Source organism: Gossypium arboreum, chromosome 6 (genome assembly GCF_025698485.1).
Source record: "Gossypium arboreum isolate Shixiya-1 chromosome 6, ASM2569848v2, whole genome shotgun sequence".
NCBI classification, from domain to species: domain Eukaryota; kingdom Viridiplantae; phylum Streptophyta; class Magnoliopsida; order Malvales; family Malvaceae; genus Gossypium; species Gossypium arboreum.
This window is the reverse complement of record NC_069075.1, coordinates 54,180,977-54,200,714: the sequence shown is the minus strand read 5'-3', so window position 1 is coordinate 54,200,714 and position 19,738 is coordinate 54,180,977. Positions and strand designations below refer to the sequence as shown.

General features: G+C 32.3%; 1 protein-coding gene, 2 long non-coding RNA genes and 1 pseudogene across 3 annotated transcripts; 3 read left to right on the top strand and 1 right to left on the bottom strand.

Moving 5' to 3' along the window:
* Nucleotides 1-390: 390 nt before the first annotated feature.
* On the top strand, nucleotides 391-1,525 carry LOC128293705 (uncharacterized). Its single transcript, XR_008283882.1, has 2 exons — nucleotides 391-465; nucleotides 1,242-1,525. It is a non-coding gene; the product is annotated as an uncharacterized LOC128293705 (long non-coding RNA).
* A 5,925-nt stretch (nucleotides 1,526-7,450) lies between these two features.
* LOC108465493 (uncharacterized) lies at nucleotides 7,451-8,393 on the bottom strand. The gene is made up of 2 exons (XR_001868434.2): nucleotides 8,237-8,393; nucleotides 7,451-7,804 (listed from the first exon to the last, which is right to left on the bottom strand). It is a non-coding gene; the product is annotated as an uncharacterized LOC108465493 (long non-coding RNA).
* Nucleotides 8,394-10,495: 2,102 nt separating this feature from the next.
* LOC128293789 (receptor-like kinase TMK4) lies at nucleotides 10,496-11,536 on the top strand. The gene has a single exon (XM_053029315.1). It carries the CDS (start codon nucleotides 10,496-10,498, stop codon nucleotides 11,534-11,536), a length of 1,041 nt encoding a protein of 346 aa, XP_052885275.1.
* Nucleotides 11,537-12,745: 1,209 nt separating this feature from the next.
* On the top strand, nucleotides 12,746-13,662 carry LOC108465492 (G-type lectin S-receptor-like serine/threonine-protein kinase At1g11330; annotated as a pseudogene).
* The last annotated feature ends 6,076 nt before the right edge of the window (nucleotides 13,663-19,738 follow it).

Below are 19,738 nucleotides of genomic sequence, written 5' to 3'. Positions count from 1 at the left end.
TATATGTTTGCACATGATATTTTGATTATGAAGAAAGTGATAAATATGTTTGTTTAAAGAAGAAATTTGTTGAAGAATGTTGTGAAATTTGCATGTACATTCAGCCTAGTACATGTATAGTGTGAAAAACCTTGAAATTATTTTTGATTTTGTGTATTTATGACCATGTATAATCGGCCACATGAGTTTGAGCACTTGATGTTATGTTAAAATTCTTGAGCTTAAATATATGGATGTATGTATATGTGGCCATATAATGGCGTTTTGGTTCAAAGGTTGAATGATAAATTATAATAAAGTGAGATGATATGAGATGCGAATGTGATTTACTAGTAAACATTATTGATAGAAATATTGAATACTTCTACTTGTATTCGTTAAGCTCAAGAGCAAAAGGAGCTAAATCCGATAAAGGGAAGGAAAAAGTGATCGAATAGCCGTTGAAGCCGTTCGACAACATCCGAGGTAAGTCCTCAAGAAATGACCCTACTCGAATTATGTGAAATGAAATATGGATGTGTAATGATTATTGATTTATGTGTGTATGAGTATTTGAATGATACCGGGCTAAGTCCGAAGGCGATTATGCTAGTGATATGTTTGTGTTTGAGCCTTAGTAACGAAAATGAAACATGGATGTGTAATGATTATTGATGTATGTGTGTGCATGAGCAATTGAATGATATCCGGGCTAAGTCCCGAAGACATTTATGCTAGTAATTATATCCGGTTAAGACCGAAGGCAATTGTGCTAGTGACTACATCCGGGCTAAGACCAAGGCATTCGTGCAAGTTGTTAAATCCGGGCTAATACCCGAAGGCATTTGTGCAAGTCGTTCTATCCAGGCTAAGACCCGAAGACATTCGTGCATGTGGTTATATCCGGTTGTATTCCGAAGAAGCTTGGGCTGGAAGTGAGCGTTGGTTGCTGTAATAAATTTAATTAGTACGCTCGAAAAGCCCAAAGGATAAGGTATGTTTATATGTGCATCGGAAAAGTCGATATGTTTGAGTAACATTCGTTCAATCGACTAACGAGTTTTCAGCTATTGAATTGGTTGATATCTTGTGAAAGTGTATAATGATGAAGTGTGAAGTAAGTATGATTATGTGAATGTGTATTAATGAAATGATTCATTTGGCTATGTGAATGTAATGCTTTAGTTAAAGCTGATTTTATTGCTTGAGACTTACTAAGCATAAAAATGCTTACTCCGTTGCTTTGGCTCTCTGTTTTATAGATTTTGCTCGTTAGCGATCGGATTCGGGATCATTAAAGTCGAAGTCATCTACACTATCAAAGCCTCCATTTTGGTATAATTTTGGTTGAACTTTGAAATGGCATGTATAGGACTACCCTATTGTTGAAGGTCATGTACCTTTCGGTTTTGTGTAAACTTGGATAGCCATGCGAAAATGGCTTATATACGTTTTTGGTATGATACTATAATCGTTGTATGTTGATCATTATGGGGTATGGAATTGTTTTGAGAAGATTAGCCATTGGAATGGTTAATCATGATCATACTTTGTGCTATGTATGTAAAGAGCGGCAATTGAATCGTGGAAATCATGAAATAGGTAAAGGTTACCATGAAAACAGATGCTGGCAGCAGCAGTGGTGTGGTTTTGAAAAATCACCAAAAATTGTAGGAATGGTATTAAATAGTGAATAAGTTATGTGAATGAACCTTGATGAGTCTACTTTCATATGGAAGAAACGAAACTGTCATAGGAGTTACTTGTTAAGAGATGTTAAAGTTATCGTGAGACAGGGCCCGAACAGTTTCTGGGTCCCCTGTCGCGACTTTAAAAATTTATTATAAATTATCCAGAAATAATTAGGAGTCATGCCTTATATGTGAAGATTCCATTTTGAGTCTCGTTTCATTAGAAACAAACGGTACCAGTATTAAAGCCCTGTACAGAGAGATATTCAAGTTGTAATGCGTGAAGGTCAGAGCAGTCGATCCCTGTAACATGGGTGACTTTAACTAATAAACTGTACCAATTGGCCCGACCAAAAATTCTAGAAATAAATCCATGGAAGGATATATGAGTCTAAATTCAGGGAAAATTTATGGAATCAGTTTCCGAGTTTTGAAACTCGAGATATGATTTTTAAGGCAACAGTGATGCAGTTTTCCAGCCTGCTGGAAATGCCGAATTGGTCGGTGCTTTAAGAGGACTTGGCTCGTTAACCCCTCGCGTCCGACACCGGCGATGGTCTCGGGTTCGGGGTGTTACAATTCACAACCATAAGTTCAAATACAAATTAGCCAAATCACATGGCTAAATATATACATCACAAAACATACTCCACAACTACTAGCCTATACATGCCATACTTCAAATATATACATTTCCAAAAATACCAAAATGAGGTTCGATAGTGTGGCGACGGTCCTTGATGATCCCCGAGCTTGGTAGCTTCGATATCTACAAAACAATTCAAATACACACACAAAGTAAGCTTTCAAAAGCTTAGTAAGCTCGTACTCAAATCATCAATAGTATATGAACATAAAATAACAACATATGAGTATTTGCACAATTTCAATCGTAAAACCATATCAACTTAGTGAAATTCACATACATAACTTCATCTACCACTTAGGTATTATACATACCTGAATCTTTCCGTACTTGTTCCCTTTCGTACTTACCCTTTTTTTTTTAAATGTTATAAGACTTTCCATAACTTATTTGTATTTTAGTCATCTGCACACTTAGTGCTATAAGATTAGCCGAAGCTAAATATTTTCGCACACTTAGTGCCATCTCAAATAACTGAGTTTAAGTTGGTATAGCACACTTAGTGCCTCAAGTAGCCGAAGCTAGTTAATTCGCACACTTAGTGCCAAAGTTAGTTTAAATCGCACACTTAGTGCCAAAGCTTTCGATTCATCACCATATTATCCAATTCAATTATATATAACCCATGTATAACAAAGGCATCAAAACTTACTTAACATCGTATTTTAAGTACGAACTTACCTCGTACTCGAAATTTTTCGACTTGGACTGTCTACTCGATAACCTTCAACTTTCCTCAATCAAAGTCTGAATTCCTCCTTTCTTGATCTATATGTTTTCAAAATTAACCCTTTTATTCACCAATTAATTCAATTCAATCTGTAAACACATATTTGAGGCATTTTACAAACTAGTCCTCACATTTTCACATTTCGACACTTTAGTCCCTATTTCACGAATTCACAAAATACATAAAATTGGTTTACACACAGGCTTAGCCAAATTTTCATGGCTCCCATACAAGTCCACACATTTCATTTATTTCACATTTTAGTCCCTCAAAAATAACATTTTTACCATCTAGCCCAAATTACTCAATTTCATCAAAAATTCAAAGACAACACATGTAAACCCAACATCAATCTTTCATATTACAACATATAACATCATCAAGTTCATGAATTCATCCATGGCACATTTCCAAATCATCAACAATTTCATGAATTTAAGCATGGGCTAGCTAGAGCACTTAACAACGATCACAAAAACGTAGAAATTATCAAAAACGAACCTTAAATCAAGCTTCCAACTAGTCGAACCCTAGAACTCTTTATCTTTTCTTTTTGTTCTTCAATTTTTGGCACAAACAAAGCATATAATGCCTATTTTCATGTTTTGTTATAACATATATTAATTTATTAAATATTTGACCATTATAACCTTTATTAAATCATTATAAATTCACCCAACACATGCCCTTTTATGTCCATTCAAACTTCCAATGGTCAAATAATCACATAAGGACCTTTTGTTTAGAAAGCCAATTCAATTAAGCACTCTAACAACTAGCACACAGCTTTTACCTTTTATGCGATTAGGTCCTTTTTGCAAATTAAGCACACAAATAGTTAAATTTTCATACAAGACTTTCACACATGTCAATTAACTTATCATAGGCACGAAAAATAATATTAAAATATTTTATAACAAAAAATAATATTAAAATATTTTCTAACTCAAATATGTGGTCCTGAAATCACTATTTCAACTAGGATCAAAACCGGACTGTTACAACATAGCCAAGAAAACATTGGTAACTGTTTTGATGCCCATTTTTAGTAATTTATATGTTTTTGAACATGTATTAGCTTAATCTAGCTATTCTGAGGACTAATTTGTGAAACTGTTAAATGTTATAAATGTTTTCATTGATGAGTTGAGTTAGTTATTGAATTTTATGATGGAATATGAAACTTTATTGTTTGGGTGGACTATTTTGTAAAGTGATTTTTAGTGATTTTAATGTTTATGGTCTAAATTGATAAAATGATAAAATTGTTTGTATTTAGTATGAAATAATAGTAAATAAGGACTGCTAGAAGTCCATAGCATGTTTGGTTGAAATTGGGTTTAAGGAAAAATGGTAAATTTACATGATTAGGGCTTAGGGACTAAATTGAGTAAAAGTGAAAAGTTGTGGGTAATTTTGTAAATTTTCAAAAAAGGAATTAATAGTATTAAGTTATTAATTTTTACTATTGAATTGGTTAATTGAGTGAAACTATTGTGTTAGATCCAGAATGTGTGGACGATCACGAAAAAGGGTAAATTGCAGAGTAGTCCCTGTACTTAGGCAATTCTACAAATCAGTCCTATAGGTTTGTATACTTACTTATACTACTAATGATTCTTATATATATTTTATGTTAATATAATCTTATTAAATGTTATTTTGAATGTTTATATAATATTGGAATGAAAATGAAATACTGAATATATTGAATGTTGCTCAATCGAGCAAAATCTACTGAATATACTAAATGTCGCTCAATCGAGCAAAATCTACTAAACACACCAAGTGTTGCTCAATCGAGCAAAACCTACCGAATATATCAAATGTTGCTCAATTGATCAAATTCTACTGAATATACTGAATGTTGCTCAATCCAGCAAAATCTACTGAACACACTGAATGTTGTTCAATCAAGCAAAACCTATCGAATATACCGAATTTTTCTCAATCAAGTAAAACCTACTAAAATATATTGAATGTTGTTCAATCGAGCAAAAGTTCTCTGATTATACTGAGTATTGCTCAAAGGAAAGTTACCCACTGATTTTACTGAATGAGATCATTTTTATTGATGTTTGGAAATGAATACTGAAATAATACTGCAAATAATATTTATTTAATAGAAGTAGTGATTGTTGAGGAATCAATTTAATGTTTATTGAAACGAACTTACTAAGCTTTACATAAGATTACATGTTGTTGGTTTATTTTGTATATTACATTTTTGTGGGCTCCGAAGGTTGGATCAACATGGAAATCACATTATTCAGGGATCTTGGTAGACTTTAATTTTTGTTGGTTTATATGGCATGTAATGGGACTCCTTTTGAAATATGATGTACTAGTACTTAGTTGTGTAAGATAAATCCTTAAATTGTGTTGTTGTGATGAATAACTTAAGGAAGTATGCATGCTGTGCTTAAGTTGAATTGGCTTATTTAAATGAATTACAATAACATTACATTGAAGTGTGGTAGTCAATGATATGAAGGTTTGGTGTATATATATTGTGAAAAGTGTTTGCAAATTTGGAGGTGAATTGTTTTGGAATGTATTGTGGTGTCAATGATGACACATTGGTTAGGCATTTAGGTTGGTTTTCTTTTACATGTTTGAGTGTATATAAAGATGGTCTTTGGCTTATAAAATTGTGTATTTGGGTGTGTTTTGGTACCTAAGCAAATGGGTGAAATTTGAACTTGAACTTGGTCATTTTTGGGCATACACGGCCTGTCATACAGCCATGTGAGGCATATGGGCAATCCACACGAGCATGTGCCCAGAACGTGTTTCAAAACAAAATAGGTGCAATTTTTACACAAGCTGACACACGGCCTGCAGCACGGTAGTGTGACTCAACATCGAATTGAACACAGGCTAGCATATGGCCATGTGACAGTGTTTCGAAAGGTAGACGACCTAGTACACGATTGGCTACACAGTTGTGCCTTGCACCACACTGCCTGAGCTGTGTCACAAAGCCGTGTGACCCCTGTTTTGAAATTTTCAAAGTTTTCTTAAATGTCCTGATTTGTTTCGATTTGGTCCCTGAATGTTCGTAACTTAATTCTAAAGCTTTGAAAACTCAATTTAAGATCCGAAACTAAATGTTCTCTTTCATACTAAAAATTACATGTAATTATGGAATTTGATTGATTATTGAATGTAAATCGTTATAAATTGTTCCAACTAGACTGGTAACATTTTGTATCCTATTCCGGCAATGGGAATGAGTTAAGGGTGTTACAAAGCCTACTTATAAAAGCACAATACTTGGTTGGGCTTCAAAATACAATTTCAATTGCACGTTAGTCACCATTCAGAAATCCTACATTGAAATAATTTGCATTTAAAAGTTAGCTTTATCTACTTTAATTTAATTTAACTACCAATGCTTTTAGTACTAAAAAATTAAAATTATTTTAAATTTAAACTGTTATTATTTATATCAAAAATTAATTGTAATTTTAATTATTTAATTTAATTATCTAAAATGTATCAAATTGTGTAGGTTAGCTGAGCTCCGATTAAATTGAGTAAATCAATATTTTCAACACATTCTTTTTTTATAACGAATGTATTCTTTTATACCATTTTATTGCCTATGATATCTAAACTTTTTATTGTTTGTGTCTATCCTTTTAACAATATCATATTCGGATTACAATGTATTTACTATTGCACTCAACATTTATTGATCTTAACAATTTTTAAATAATAAATCAACAATCATTTTTTGTTATTCATGACTTAAAGCTTTTTTTTCAAATATATATATATGAAAAATTATTTGATACACAATCAATAAGATATTTTAGACTGCACGAGTGAGTTGATGGTTTAATCAGTATATTATAGATTGTAATAAAGTAATAAAAATTAATTATAAAAATAAATGTGACACTTATCACACTCTCAACTTTATTATGAAATCTAAAAGTTTCATATCAAATAATTTTTTAAATATATTTTATAATTATAATTATAATTTATCTTTAATATATCTTATAAAATTAAGAATGGGAGACTACGAGTAAGAGGTTGAATATCTATGACATTGCTGTAATAAAATTACAGTTAAGATCTTTCTAGTTTCATAATTTTTGGCTAATTGCCAATTTGGCCCAGAAAAACAAAGCTAGCCGGATTTATGATCGTGAATAAGTGTCATTAATCAATCCTTCATCTCAGTCGGCTGAAAGAAAATAAGAAGAAAGGGACATTTCTTCTTGTCAAATTAACAAGGTGAGATTAAATCATTTGGCACTATACCATTTCTTGAAATATTTCCAAGTTCCTAACATTGAGATTATAAGATTAAAATCCTTGAAAAAAAAATAATAGTTACTGTAATAGCCCAAATTTGACCGGGCCTTAAAACAAAAACAGAAGCACAAAAAATAAATAAATAAATGTTTGTTTATTTAAACAATCCATGTTACAAAGCCCAAACCGTAGGCCCAAAACCGAAACAATTCAACTAAGCCCGTTTACACCCTTGACCCAAACAACCATACCCAGCTATACCCTACCCCAGATATACTAAACTAGCCCAATATTTAATTGGCCCAATTAGCCTAACTTATTTTCAGCAGCAGAGAAACCCTAGCTAGGGTTCGCGCCATAATCGACCTAAGGGTTGCGCCTCTTCAACTCCCGTTGTTTCAGTGCCCTTCATCATCGCCGTGACTCTGCCTCCGTGATCAGCGCGCGAATCCACACCAGCACGGTCACTGCCGGATTCCTCGATGATACCTATAAGAAAAGGAAACAAACAGCAGACACGCGAAAAAAAAATAAGCATAGCAGAAATGGCAAGAAAATCACAATATATCAGTCAGAGATATAGAAGACATAAAATGGAAAGAAATCTTAGATTTCTTTCCCAGAATATGTAAGGGACCAAGGCTATAAAGCCTTTCCTTTCACTTGTAAAAGTTACGTTCTGAAAAATACACACAAAGAAGCAATAAAAAATACAGAGGTTCAATACGAAAACAAAAGATTCAAAGGTTTTACTATTTTTATTCTCTTTTATTTTCTTTCTTTTTTATTATACATACATGTATTTTTAATACAACAAAATATCCAGAAATAGATTTTTAAAAAAAAAGCAAAGAGAAAACAGTTCATTTTTGAGTTGTAATACAGGAAAATACTTTTAAAAATAAAGAGGAGAAATTATACCTGTGATTTGCCTGGAAAGGGGAGAAATTTAGAACCTCCGACCACCGTGTATGATGGCGTGTGAGGCTCGTGAACGGTGGTCATCGGCCGTTGTTGGAACTCAGGCCAGAGGACGGAAAGGGGGTTTCAGAGTTTTTTTTATTTTTTTTAAAAAAAGGGTGTTAGAAATGAATTTTAAAATCAAAATTTAACTTATATAGGGCCCAAGTCCGACCCGATCCGACTCGGAAGGTCCGCGTGTTTTAAGAAAATGGGATAATTGTCCCTTTAGTCCTTTCGTCTTTTTATCTGTCAAATTAAGTTTATTGCAATTTTTAATTTTTGCCCATTATTTTTATTTTGATTTCAATATGATCCTTGACCTTTTTTTAAACACAGAATTAAAGCGCTGACGTTTTGGGAATAGGGTATTTTGCCAAATGAGTCCCTTTCGTTTTTCGTGCGTTTCAATTAGGACCTTAATCCAATGTTATTTCTTTTAAATTCGCCCTGTAATTTTATTGAATTTCAAATCTAACCCTATATATTTATCATTATTATTATTATATATATATTTTTACATTGTTATTTGTTTTATGTTTTTAACCTTATTTTTTATGTTATATAATTATTTTATTATATATTATTTATTATGTATTATGTATTATTTTTCATAAATTATTATTATTTTACATTATTATTTATATATTATTATTATATTATATATTTATTAATTATATATTATATATTATTTATATATATATACTTTTATATTATAAATTATAATTATATTATATATTATTATGTCATTTTATATTATTATCCATTTTATCTATATATTATTAAAAGGTTTTAAACTTGTATTATATATTTATTTTTTATTTATATGTTAATAATTATTTTATTTATATTCTATTATTACACTTTTTGAAGATATTATAATATTATAATTTGTATAATACGTAGATTTCATTATTAATTATTCATTTTAAACTTATATTTATATATATTATAATTATTTCATTATAAATATAAATACTTTTACATATTTCATATTCTATACATTATTTTACTAAATCAATATCTTTTATTTTTTATGTAATTATTATTCTTATAATTATTTTTATTATATTATTGAATATCACATTTTATTATTTGTTTAATTTATATTATACAATATTTATTTTTACTTTAGTATTAATGTATTTTTGTTATGTTATATGTTATGTAATATCTTAGACTTTTATATTTTATTTTCAAATGCATATTATTTTTATGGACATTGATATATTGTATATCATGCATCATTTATGTGATTAAATATATGTTGAATTATATGTTTAGGATTTTACCTATTTCTTCTTTAATATGTATTCCGTTTATGTATATTTTTCTTATTTAAAATTGTCATGTTTTATTTCTTATATATGTTGATTAGTGTATGATATTTATGCCGTTATGCTCTTACTTTCCTATCATTGTAACATGTTATCTCATATGTTATATTAATATGTACCTTCATGCATTGATTTAAAAAATGAGACTTTTAACTTTTCAAAAAAAAAAAAAAGGCAATGCTCGGTGTTTGGAAGCTTCGAGAAAAGTAGTGCCCTAACTTATTGGGTTGCGACTTTTCTCGTTGAGTTCGAATAGTCAAGTACGCTTTTAAGTTTTTAAGATTTTCAAAATACAAGCAACTGTCTTGGAATTTCAAAGCGCTGTGCCCTAACTTATTGGATGTGGCGATTTGACGTTTCAAGATTGGGATTTCCAAAAGGTTAACTTAGTGTCAATGTTTTGATACCAGTGAACCCAAATTTTCAGAATCAAAGTATTTTAAAGAGAATTACATCTTAAATTTCTTTAAATTTCCGACATTAAAGACATTTGATAATCAATTAGGTACCAATTTTTTGGGCGTTACGAGGGTGCTAATCCTTCCTCGTACATAACCGACTCCCGAACCCGTTCTTTTATTTCGTGGACCAGAACTAATGATTTTAAAACAAAATGTTTTAAAGGTGATCCAATCACACCTAAAAAGATTGGTGGCGACTCCCGTTTTCGTTTTTTTAAAATCGATTCTCATTTTCCAAAACTTGATTTAAAAATGGTGTCGACAGTTACTGTATATAAATACAAAACTCATTTGGGAGGTTCTGAAATCCAATTTCATCGTCATCATGGGTTTCATAAAATTCTCATGTTCATCCCTCCTCTTCCTAGTGATTTCTCTCCTTTTGTTTAACTCCATGAGTGCCAATGATGATGATGACGACGATGACTCCACTTCCATGGCCAAGCTTGCTGCGGCTCTTAATCCTTTTGCCGTGGACTTGGTCCACCAATTCATCTTCTTCTTATTGTGAATGGACTTATGTCAAATGCGACAGTTCCAAGCACGTTCTAGAGATTGACCTCCAAGCCAGGACTCTCAGTGGTTCTTTGCCATCCCAATTCCCTCCTTTCCCTTTCCTTCAAGTCCTTGATCTTTCAAAGAATAAGTTAACTGGTTCTCTTCCTTCTTTAAACAAACTCCCTTTCTTGAAGAGACTTTACCTAAATATCAACAACTTCACAAGAATCCCGCCAGGCTTTTTTCAAGGACTGTCTAGCAGTTTGCAGCTCTTGATGCTTGGTGGTAATCCCTTTCTCAGTACCTGGATGATACCCCTTGAATTAACCAAGTTGGGCAATCTTACAGCATTCTCTGCTTATAATACAAATTTGGGAGGTTCTATTCCAGACATTTTCTATTCTCTAGCTTTAACAAATCTGAGCCTTCATGACAATAACCTGACTGGATCTTTGCCACCCTCCTTTTCGAGATCCCAGATTAAAGATTTGCAGCTCCAAAATCAGCAGGTAGGGCTGACAGGAACCATTGATCTATTGTCAAGCATGACTTCTTTGTACGGTGTTAACCTAGGATTCAATCAATTTACAGGCCCCATCCCGGATTTATCTAATTGCAAAAGTTTGGAATTATTAGACTTGCGTAACAATAATCTCACAGGAGTTTTCCCCCGATCTCTAGCTTCTCATCCTAGTTTAGTAGTCATCTTCTTCGATGACAACAAGTTGCAGGGCCCTTTCCCAATTTATATGTTCCTTCATAAGTTTGCCAGTGTCGACAATAATAATTTCTGCACAAACACAGCAGGCTCGTGTGATAGTCAAGTTACAATATTGCTTGAGATTGCGAGCGCTTGGATGTATCCTTATGAGTTATCCGTAGCTTGGGAAGGAAATGATGCATGTAAAAGTTGGTCATTTGTGACATGCGACTCAGAGAAAAATATTACAGTAATCGATCTTTAGAAGCAACGATTGCAAGGAATAATTTCCCCATCATTTGCTTATCTAACTGCGTTACGGTATCTCAATCTAAATGACAATAACTTAACGGGTCCTATCCCTAAGAGTTTGGTGAAGTTACCTAACCTTGAAGTCCTGGATGTTTCCAATAACAATCTATCTGGGATTATCCCTACTTTTGCACCGTCAGTGAAACTAATAACTAGCGGAAATGACTTGCTAATTCCTAGTACGACAACAGGCAACACATCTAATTTCCCTCCAGAGGGTATGACACCTTGTCTACTTCGATTTGTAGTGAACATATGATTTTATTCAAGCCCTTTCGTGCATGGTCGATTGTGATTGCCCTTATCCTCTGACAACAGGAGGGTAGTCATGCTTCTCTAGTTTCCATATAGGAACTTCTTTTTACTTTACCTAGCTAGCGATCTTGGCTTACAATATTTATACCATGTTTCAACTTACAGGGCAAAAAAGAGGCATTACAGCAGGAATAGTTGTGGGAACAATTGTGGGTCTCATCTTCTGTATTTTCGTTGGAAGGAGGATAATTACTACTATAGGTATGATGATATCAATATCAAGAAATATTGACACATTATATTCATACATTTATAACAACATTAACTACTCACTGATGTAGTGATAAGTGATTTGTCTTAAGTCTTTGTGGACATGGTATTGAGTTCAAACTTGGATAATCCCTTTCCTATCCTTGATAAAAAGGATTTTATTTACAAATTTGCCCTTAAAATATATCCCAATTCACAAAAAAAAGGTTTCTTTTAAGGTAAGAATTGATATGTAAACTATTGAAATTAAAAATAAAATACTAACCAATAAGAACGTAATGTGTTACACACTTTTATTGAATATGATATATTTTTAAATAAAATAAGACAAAATTGATTGTTTTAAAAACAAATATAAATTAACTACAAATATGAAAATTTAATTATAGTTGAACCAATTTACTAATAAAGTCTAAAAATATACATGTTTCATAACAAAAATATATATATTTATAGCTTAATTTTTATTTGAGCAAGGAAAATAAGTGAAGATGAGTTTACTAAAGATGAATCATGTTTAGAGCTATTTTCTCACAATATGCTGGAGAAATCCCAAAATGGAGTCAAATTACAAGAGCTTCAACTATTAGATTTTGGGTAGGTAGCCACTGCAACAAATAATTTTCATCCAACAAATATGCTTGGAAAAGGAGGTTTTGGACTAGTATACAAGGTAACATGCTACCTTTAAATGACTTCTTCATATTTTCAATTGGGTATCAATAAGATTAAAGTTATTAACCAACCTATATGGTTTAAATTCTAGATTCTAAAATGATATTTGAATAATAGGGGAAGCTCCAAGACAGGCAGGAAATAGCAGTGAAAAGACTTTCTAGAGCTTCAAGGCAGGGGCTAGAAGAATTTAGGAATGAGGCAATGGTGATTTCAAGACTCCAACATCGAAATCTTGTAAGGCTTCTTGGTTGTTATGTTGATGGGGAAGAAAAGATGTTAGTCTATGAATACATGCCGAACAAGAGCTTGGATGTTTTCCTCTTCGGTTAGATACATTTTCTTTATTACTTATGGAAAATATTATTATTAGACCTAAAGAAAATCTAGCTAACACTAATTGATTACTTTTTAAAAATATATTTAGATGCAGAAAAACAAAAACTTCTTGATTGGAAAAAACGTTTCAATATTATAGAAGGAATTAGTTGAGGACTTCTCTATCTTCATATGGACTCAAGATTGCGAATTGTTCATAGAAATCTAAAAGCAAGTAATATTTTATTAGATGCTGAACTAAATCCAAAAATTTCAGATTTTGGTATAGCAAAGATATTTTGTGGAAATGAGAGCCAAGGAAATACTAGGCGGGTTTTCGGAACATAGTAAGTTATCTTTCATTTTTCTATTGAACTCTAATATTTAAATATATAATATATGCATATATCACATTGGCTAAAATGGTTTTATTTACATTGATGAATTAAATGCAGTGGCTATATGTCTCCTGAGTATGCAATGAAAGGACAATTTTCAGAAAAATCAGATGTTTTTAGCTTTGGGGTATTGACATTGGAGATTGTTAATGGAGAAACTTGAGTTTCGAAGATGATGAGCATTCACCATGTAATACCCCGAACCCGTGACCGTTACCGGAGTTGAACACGAGGTGTTACCGGGCTTACTTCACTTATTTCCCCCTTTCTTTATTAATTTTTTTTTCTGTTCCAGGCAGGCTAGCTAACTGCGTCACTGTCACCTTAAAAATCATATCTCGAGTTCCAGAACTCGAAAACCAGTTCCGTAAATTTTTCATGAAACTAGACTCATAATTCCATCTACACATTTTTTTCTAGAATTTTTGGTCAAGCCAATTAGTACAGTTTATTAGTTAAAGTTTCCCCTGTTTCAGGGTTCAACTACACTGACCTTTGCGTATTACGACTTGGATATATTCCTGTACAGGGCTCCAACACTTATGCCGTTTGTTTCTAAAGAAACTAGACTCACAAAGAAATCTGTACATATAGAGAATAACTTCTAATTCTCTCTGGTTAATTTATAGTGAATTTTCAAAGTCAGAACAGGGGATCCAGAAACTGTTCTGGCCCTGTTTCGCGAAAACATGGATATCTCTTAAAATATGACTAATGTGACCGTTTCGTTTCTTCCATATGAAAGTAGATTCATCAAGGTTCAATTACATAATTTATTCACTATTTAATTCCACTAATACCATTTTTAGTGATTTTTCAATCTCACATCACTGCTGCTGTCAGCATCTGTTACTAAAGCAAACAATGCCTATTTCATAATTCTTCCAGGACCTAACTAATAATTCATCATACATATCACAAATTATGACCACCTTATCAAAATTAAGATTTCTAAGACTTGTGAATAAGTGTTTTGGAACCAAATTCAACCAACCATATGGGCCATTTTCGCATGGCTAAAAGTTTACAACCCAAAGTTCAACAAAACAAAAGAGCCTATACATGCCAAATGTTCTCCTAGATCAACTAAGAAGACAATACCAAAAGATTGCTAGCCGGTGTGATGACTTCGATGACGGTCCCGAGCACGCAAAAAGAGATGAGTCCAAGAAACCTAAAATAGGTGACAAGCAAACACCGAATGAGTATATAACTCAGTAAGTCATAAGCATTCCACAACCATCCATTAACAAAATTATCACAAAATGAAACAATGAAACGAGGCTAAGTACTCCATCCGTACCGAACTATTCCATAGTCCCTTGGACCTTTCGGTTCAATCTCATACCAATTCACCCAATGACATTTCATATACTATTCAATAGGATAATTGAGGCATTTCCATACATCTTCTCATTTTCGCTACAATCATACAAATAAAAGAACTTTCATCTATTCCACGATACCTTATTTACGTGACTGCAATTGTAATCATCACATAGATTTAAAACTTACCAAGCTCAACCCCGAGCATGAACATAGCACCTAATCGCCATGAACTCAAGGTACTTACTCTTTCCGCTGTCCATGATCAACTCGATAAAGTCACACCCTCCATGTAAATAATCGATCGAAGATATGTAATTGAGTTCGCACACAAAGTGCTTAAAAATCGATCACGCACACTTAGTGCCATGTGATTTAAGCTCGCACACATAGTGCCATATAATTTAAGCTCGCACACTTAGTGCCATACATTTCAAGCTTGCACACTTAGTGCCAATCTCGTCACCATGCACACTTATTGCCCGCACACTTAGTGCCGAAACCAAACTCTCTACACATTTCACTACCTTTTTACATTCAACAATGTCATCATTCCATACACATACATTCTTTATATACAATTTGTTTTATTGAACGTAATCGCATAGATATCATGCTCATTTAAATCGACATCAAACATATGCTTAATGACTTACCTTGTGTTGGGTAGAACGGTTCCAACTCGACTACTCGATTGCTTTCTCCTTTCCTTTGTCTGATTTAGTTCCCCTTTGCTCTTGAGCTAAATCAAACAATTTACCTCTCCATCAAACACAAACATACGGCATTCATATACATTTTAGAACCAATTCATTGAATCAATTTACCTCTTAAGTCTATCACCATTTCGCTTTCAATTTTGTGTACTTGGTAAGTCACATTAAACTACTACAAATATAGCTTTAATACATATTTATTTTGAAGGTCTCAATGGCATAGGGTGTATACATAAAGCACTAACATACCTACCTATACATATATATTTATGTGGTGTTCATATCTTAGTCGATTACTTAAGTTATGCACAACCACGTATTTATATACATTCTCATATGCATCATTATGATTATTGCGAATACTTAACACAACTAAGCTAAAATTTACTCAATCTCATCTTAATTTATTTCTACTTATTCATCAAAATTTCCAATACAAGGTATTTAACACCTATGCACCAAAACCGGATTAGCAAACACCCATAGCCCATGACCGATTGCCATTTAAACACAAGTCAAGAAGATCTCATGATTTCAAGTCAAACTCTTCTCAAGAATGCACCATGCCGAACCCTTAGATGATTAAACATCTAATTTAGACAATCTTAGAACATCTAAACAGCACTTGTTCAAAGCATTAAACCACTACATGTTCGGCTATTACCGTAGGTGCATTAGAAATTTATACTATCAATAAGCTCAACTTCTTGCAACAACAATTTCTTCCTCAAAGTTTAAAGGCTAAAATCAAATTATTCCCCCATTAACCATAACCGAATGTGCCATACATCCATCAAGATTCAAGATTTTTGGCATGGGCTAAGTAAGAAACAAGATGATTAACCTAAAACAAGCTTGGATTTCAAAACAAATCTAACACCTTTCACTAACCTTTCTTCTCCTTCCATGACCGAAAGTCTTTCTCCCCTATTCCCCTTTACATTCGGCCAAGAAGAGCTTAAGTTCCGAGCTTTGTTTTCATCACCCTTTCTTTTCTTATTTTCATTACTTTTCTTCTTTTTATTTATTCATGTTATAAAATATAAAGCCACTACTAATAATTAATACATATTTTGTGCATTTAATCCCATCATGGCCGGCCACCATCTAGAATTTTGGCTATTTGACATACAAGTCCACCCTTGTGTTGACATGCACTAATAAGTCATTTAAAATTAGCCTATCATATTTCACTATGTCTCATATTGATCCCTATTTAATAATTTCTCATGCAATTGGCAAAATTAGGGAATGAAACTTCCACATATGCATGTACACACATAATAAGCATAGAATATAACAATTAATTATTTTTATGACTCGGTTTTGTGGTCCTGAAACCACTTTCCGACTAGGGTCATATTAGGGCTGTCACACACCAAGCCTTGTGGGATACGTAAGCATTATCTATTATTAAAATTTTTCAAATTAGTAATAAAATCTCTAGATTCCAATGCATTAACATTTGTGCTTTTTCAGGCATGGAAGTTATGGAGCGAAGGCAGCATTTCGGAATTAATAGATCCAATGATCTCATCAGATCCAAGTTGTCACAGGGAAATATTAAGATGCTCTCATGTGGGATTGTTATGTGTGCAAAACTTTGTGAAAGATAGACCAACTATGATGGTTGTGGCTTCCATGCTTAACAGCGAGATAGAAAATCTTCCTACACCAAAACAACCACCTTTCTTTGATGAGAAAATTGTGGTGGATCACTCACAATTACCAACAAGTGAAATAATTTTAACCATTGACAATATTTTCTAAAATCATGTTGTATAAGCTATTTTTAAGTTGAAAACGTGTCTAGAAAAAATTGGAGACAACTATTTTTTATTTTATTTTTTACCAAACTATAAAAATTACAATCTTTATAAGTTTCTTGAATAAATTTTTTTATTCTTTTCTTCAGCAAGCTTCGATTAAAAGGTTATCAAAACTTAATTTTAGATAAATTTGATCCCTTGCCGTCAAGATTTTACCTTGAAAATGGGTCCGAGAGTGACTTTTCTTTAAATTATTTTAAAACTTATCCAGAGGTAGATAAGGATTGGTTCAAGGCTTGTCAAAGACTTTATCTTAAAAAAATGAACTTTATCTCGATGTGTTAATATGATTAGATGGGAGAGAGCTTAAACCAATGGTCTTCAAGTTTTGATCAGGGATGGCTAAATGTGCATCGATAATACTTAGTTTTAAAATCGACTTCAATATTCATCGAGATTTTACCTTGAAATGGTTTTGAGAGTTACTCTCTATTGGAACATTTTCAAATATTTATAGTGTTCTAATAACTATAAATGAAAGGTTGTAATTAATCAAAAGTTATATACTTTGGTTATTGAAAAGAATTATAACTATTCAAACAATATTATTTGAATAGTTATGTTTTATTAAGATATAATAGATGAATAATTATGTCTCTTTTAGATATGTGATTATTCAAAAAGACACATATTGAAAAATGTCTTTATGAAGAGACAGGAAAATTCTTATAAATAGTAGTGAGATTTCACTTGGAAAACATAACAAAAGTTCTCAAAAGTTCCTTCTATTCTTCCTTCATCTTCTTCTATTATTAGATTGTTCTAAAAAGAAACATTGTAGAATTCTTTATAGAAATTGATTTTCTTGTTATACATTGCTTAGTGCTTAGTGGACTATTTTCACCAGTGCAAAACACAAATAGTCATCGAGCTTTATTGTATCCTCGAAGTTCATTTGCTTGAAACACATTTTCAGACTAAGTATAGGTGGGGGTGAATCAAACCTTAAAGATAATGGCTTGAACATGCCTTGGAGCTTTGTCTTATTTCTTTATTTTTTGTTTGAGTTATTGTTTGTGTTTTGTTCGTGTGTTCAATATTTTCCTCATTGAAGTTTTGTACTAACAATTTTAAGGTTCTAACTTTCATGGTGACGACTAAAACACATGAACGTGGAATACTAAGGGAGTTGGTTTCCAACTTTGTCAAGCTTGATCGGTTTGACAATGACAATTTTCGATGATGGCAGAAAAAAGATGCACTTCTTATTATCAACCTTGAAGATTGAATATGTTTTGGATACTCCAGGATTGGAAGAAAATGAAATCCAATCTATTGTTGCAACCCGAAAAATGAAAAAATGGGACAATGCTGATTAGATGTGCATAAGCTACATATTGAATGGTTTACTAATGGTTTGTTTGACACCTACCAAAATGATGTCACCACTAAGGAATTATGGGACAAATTGGGGACAAGATACATGATTGACGATACTACAAGTAAGAAATTTCTTGTTAGTCATTTCAATAATTATCAAATGATCTTGTTAGTCATTTCAATAATTATCAAATGATTGATGATCCTTCTGTTATGGAGCAATTTTGTGATACTGAAAAAATATTGAATCAATTTAAGCAATATGATATGAAAATGGATGAAATGATTGTTGTATCCTTCATTATAGACAAACATCTTCCATCTTGGAAACACTTTAAAAGAAGTATAAAACATAAGAAAAAAGAAATATCTGTTGAGGCTTTGGTAAATCATCTTTGTAATAATGAAGAATGTTGAACACAAGATCAGAACCTAGATTCTGAAAATGCCAAAGTGCATGTTATGGAAGAAGTACAGACTACTAAACCATCCAATAGAAAGTTTAAGCAGACTAATAGTGTTGGAAAAAACTTGGTTTGAAAATGGCTTTCTTGTACAGTAGAAAAATAAAATTTTGAAAATCTACTCAGTTTGTTATATTTATAGCAATAAACCCTAACCGAACTCATACCTGTGTTTTTGGCTTAGCGGACTTTTTTGTTCCTAACTTTCAACCAAACGATCTTTTCCGCTGTTCTCGTACCATGAACTACTTTGAGTTTGGCTCGAACCAATTGAATCGAAACATAGAAATAGAAAAGATTTTCTCTCTTTTATTTTGGGTGAAAACAAAAATTCTCTCTTCTTTAATAGAAACCGGTAGAATTGTTATTCTAGAAAAATATATTTAATAGTTAAGAAGAACTTCTTTCTATTTTCAACAAAGTACAAATCTCTCAAAGTTGTATGTAATGCTTTACCAGTACCATCTATTTATAAGAAGAGAAGGTAGAACCCTTGTTGAGTTGTTGTAACATCCCTTACTGGGTCCAATAAAAAGGCTCGAGCTACAGGATGCTACAATAGTAAATAGAAGAAATCACATACA

Excerpts from the sequence above, each read along its gene's own strand:
- LOC128293789 (XM_053029315.1), top strand. The coding sequence starts at position 10,496 with ATGACTCCACTTCCATGGCCAAGCTTGCTGCGGCTCTTAATCCTTTTG.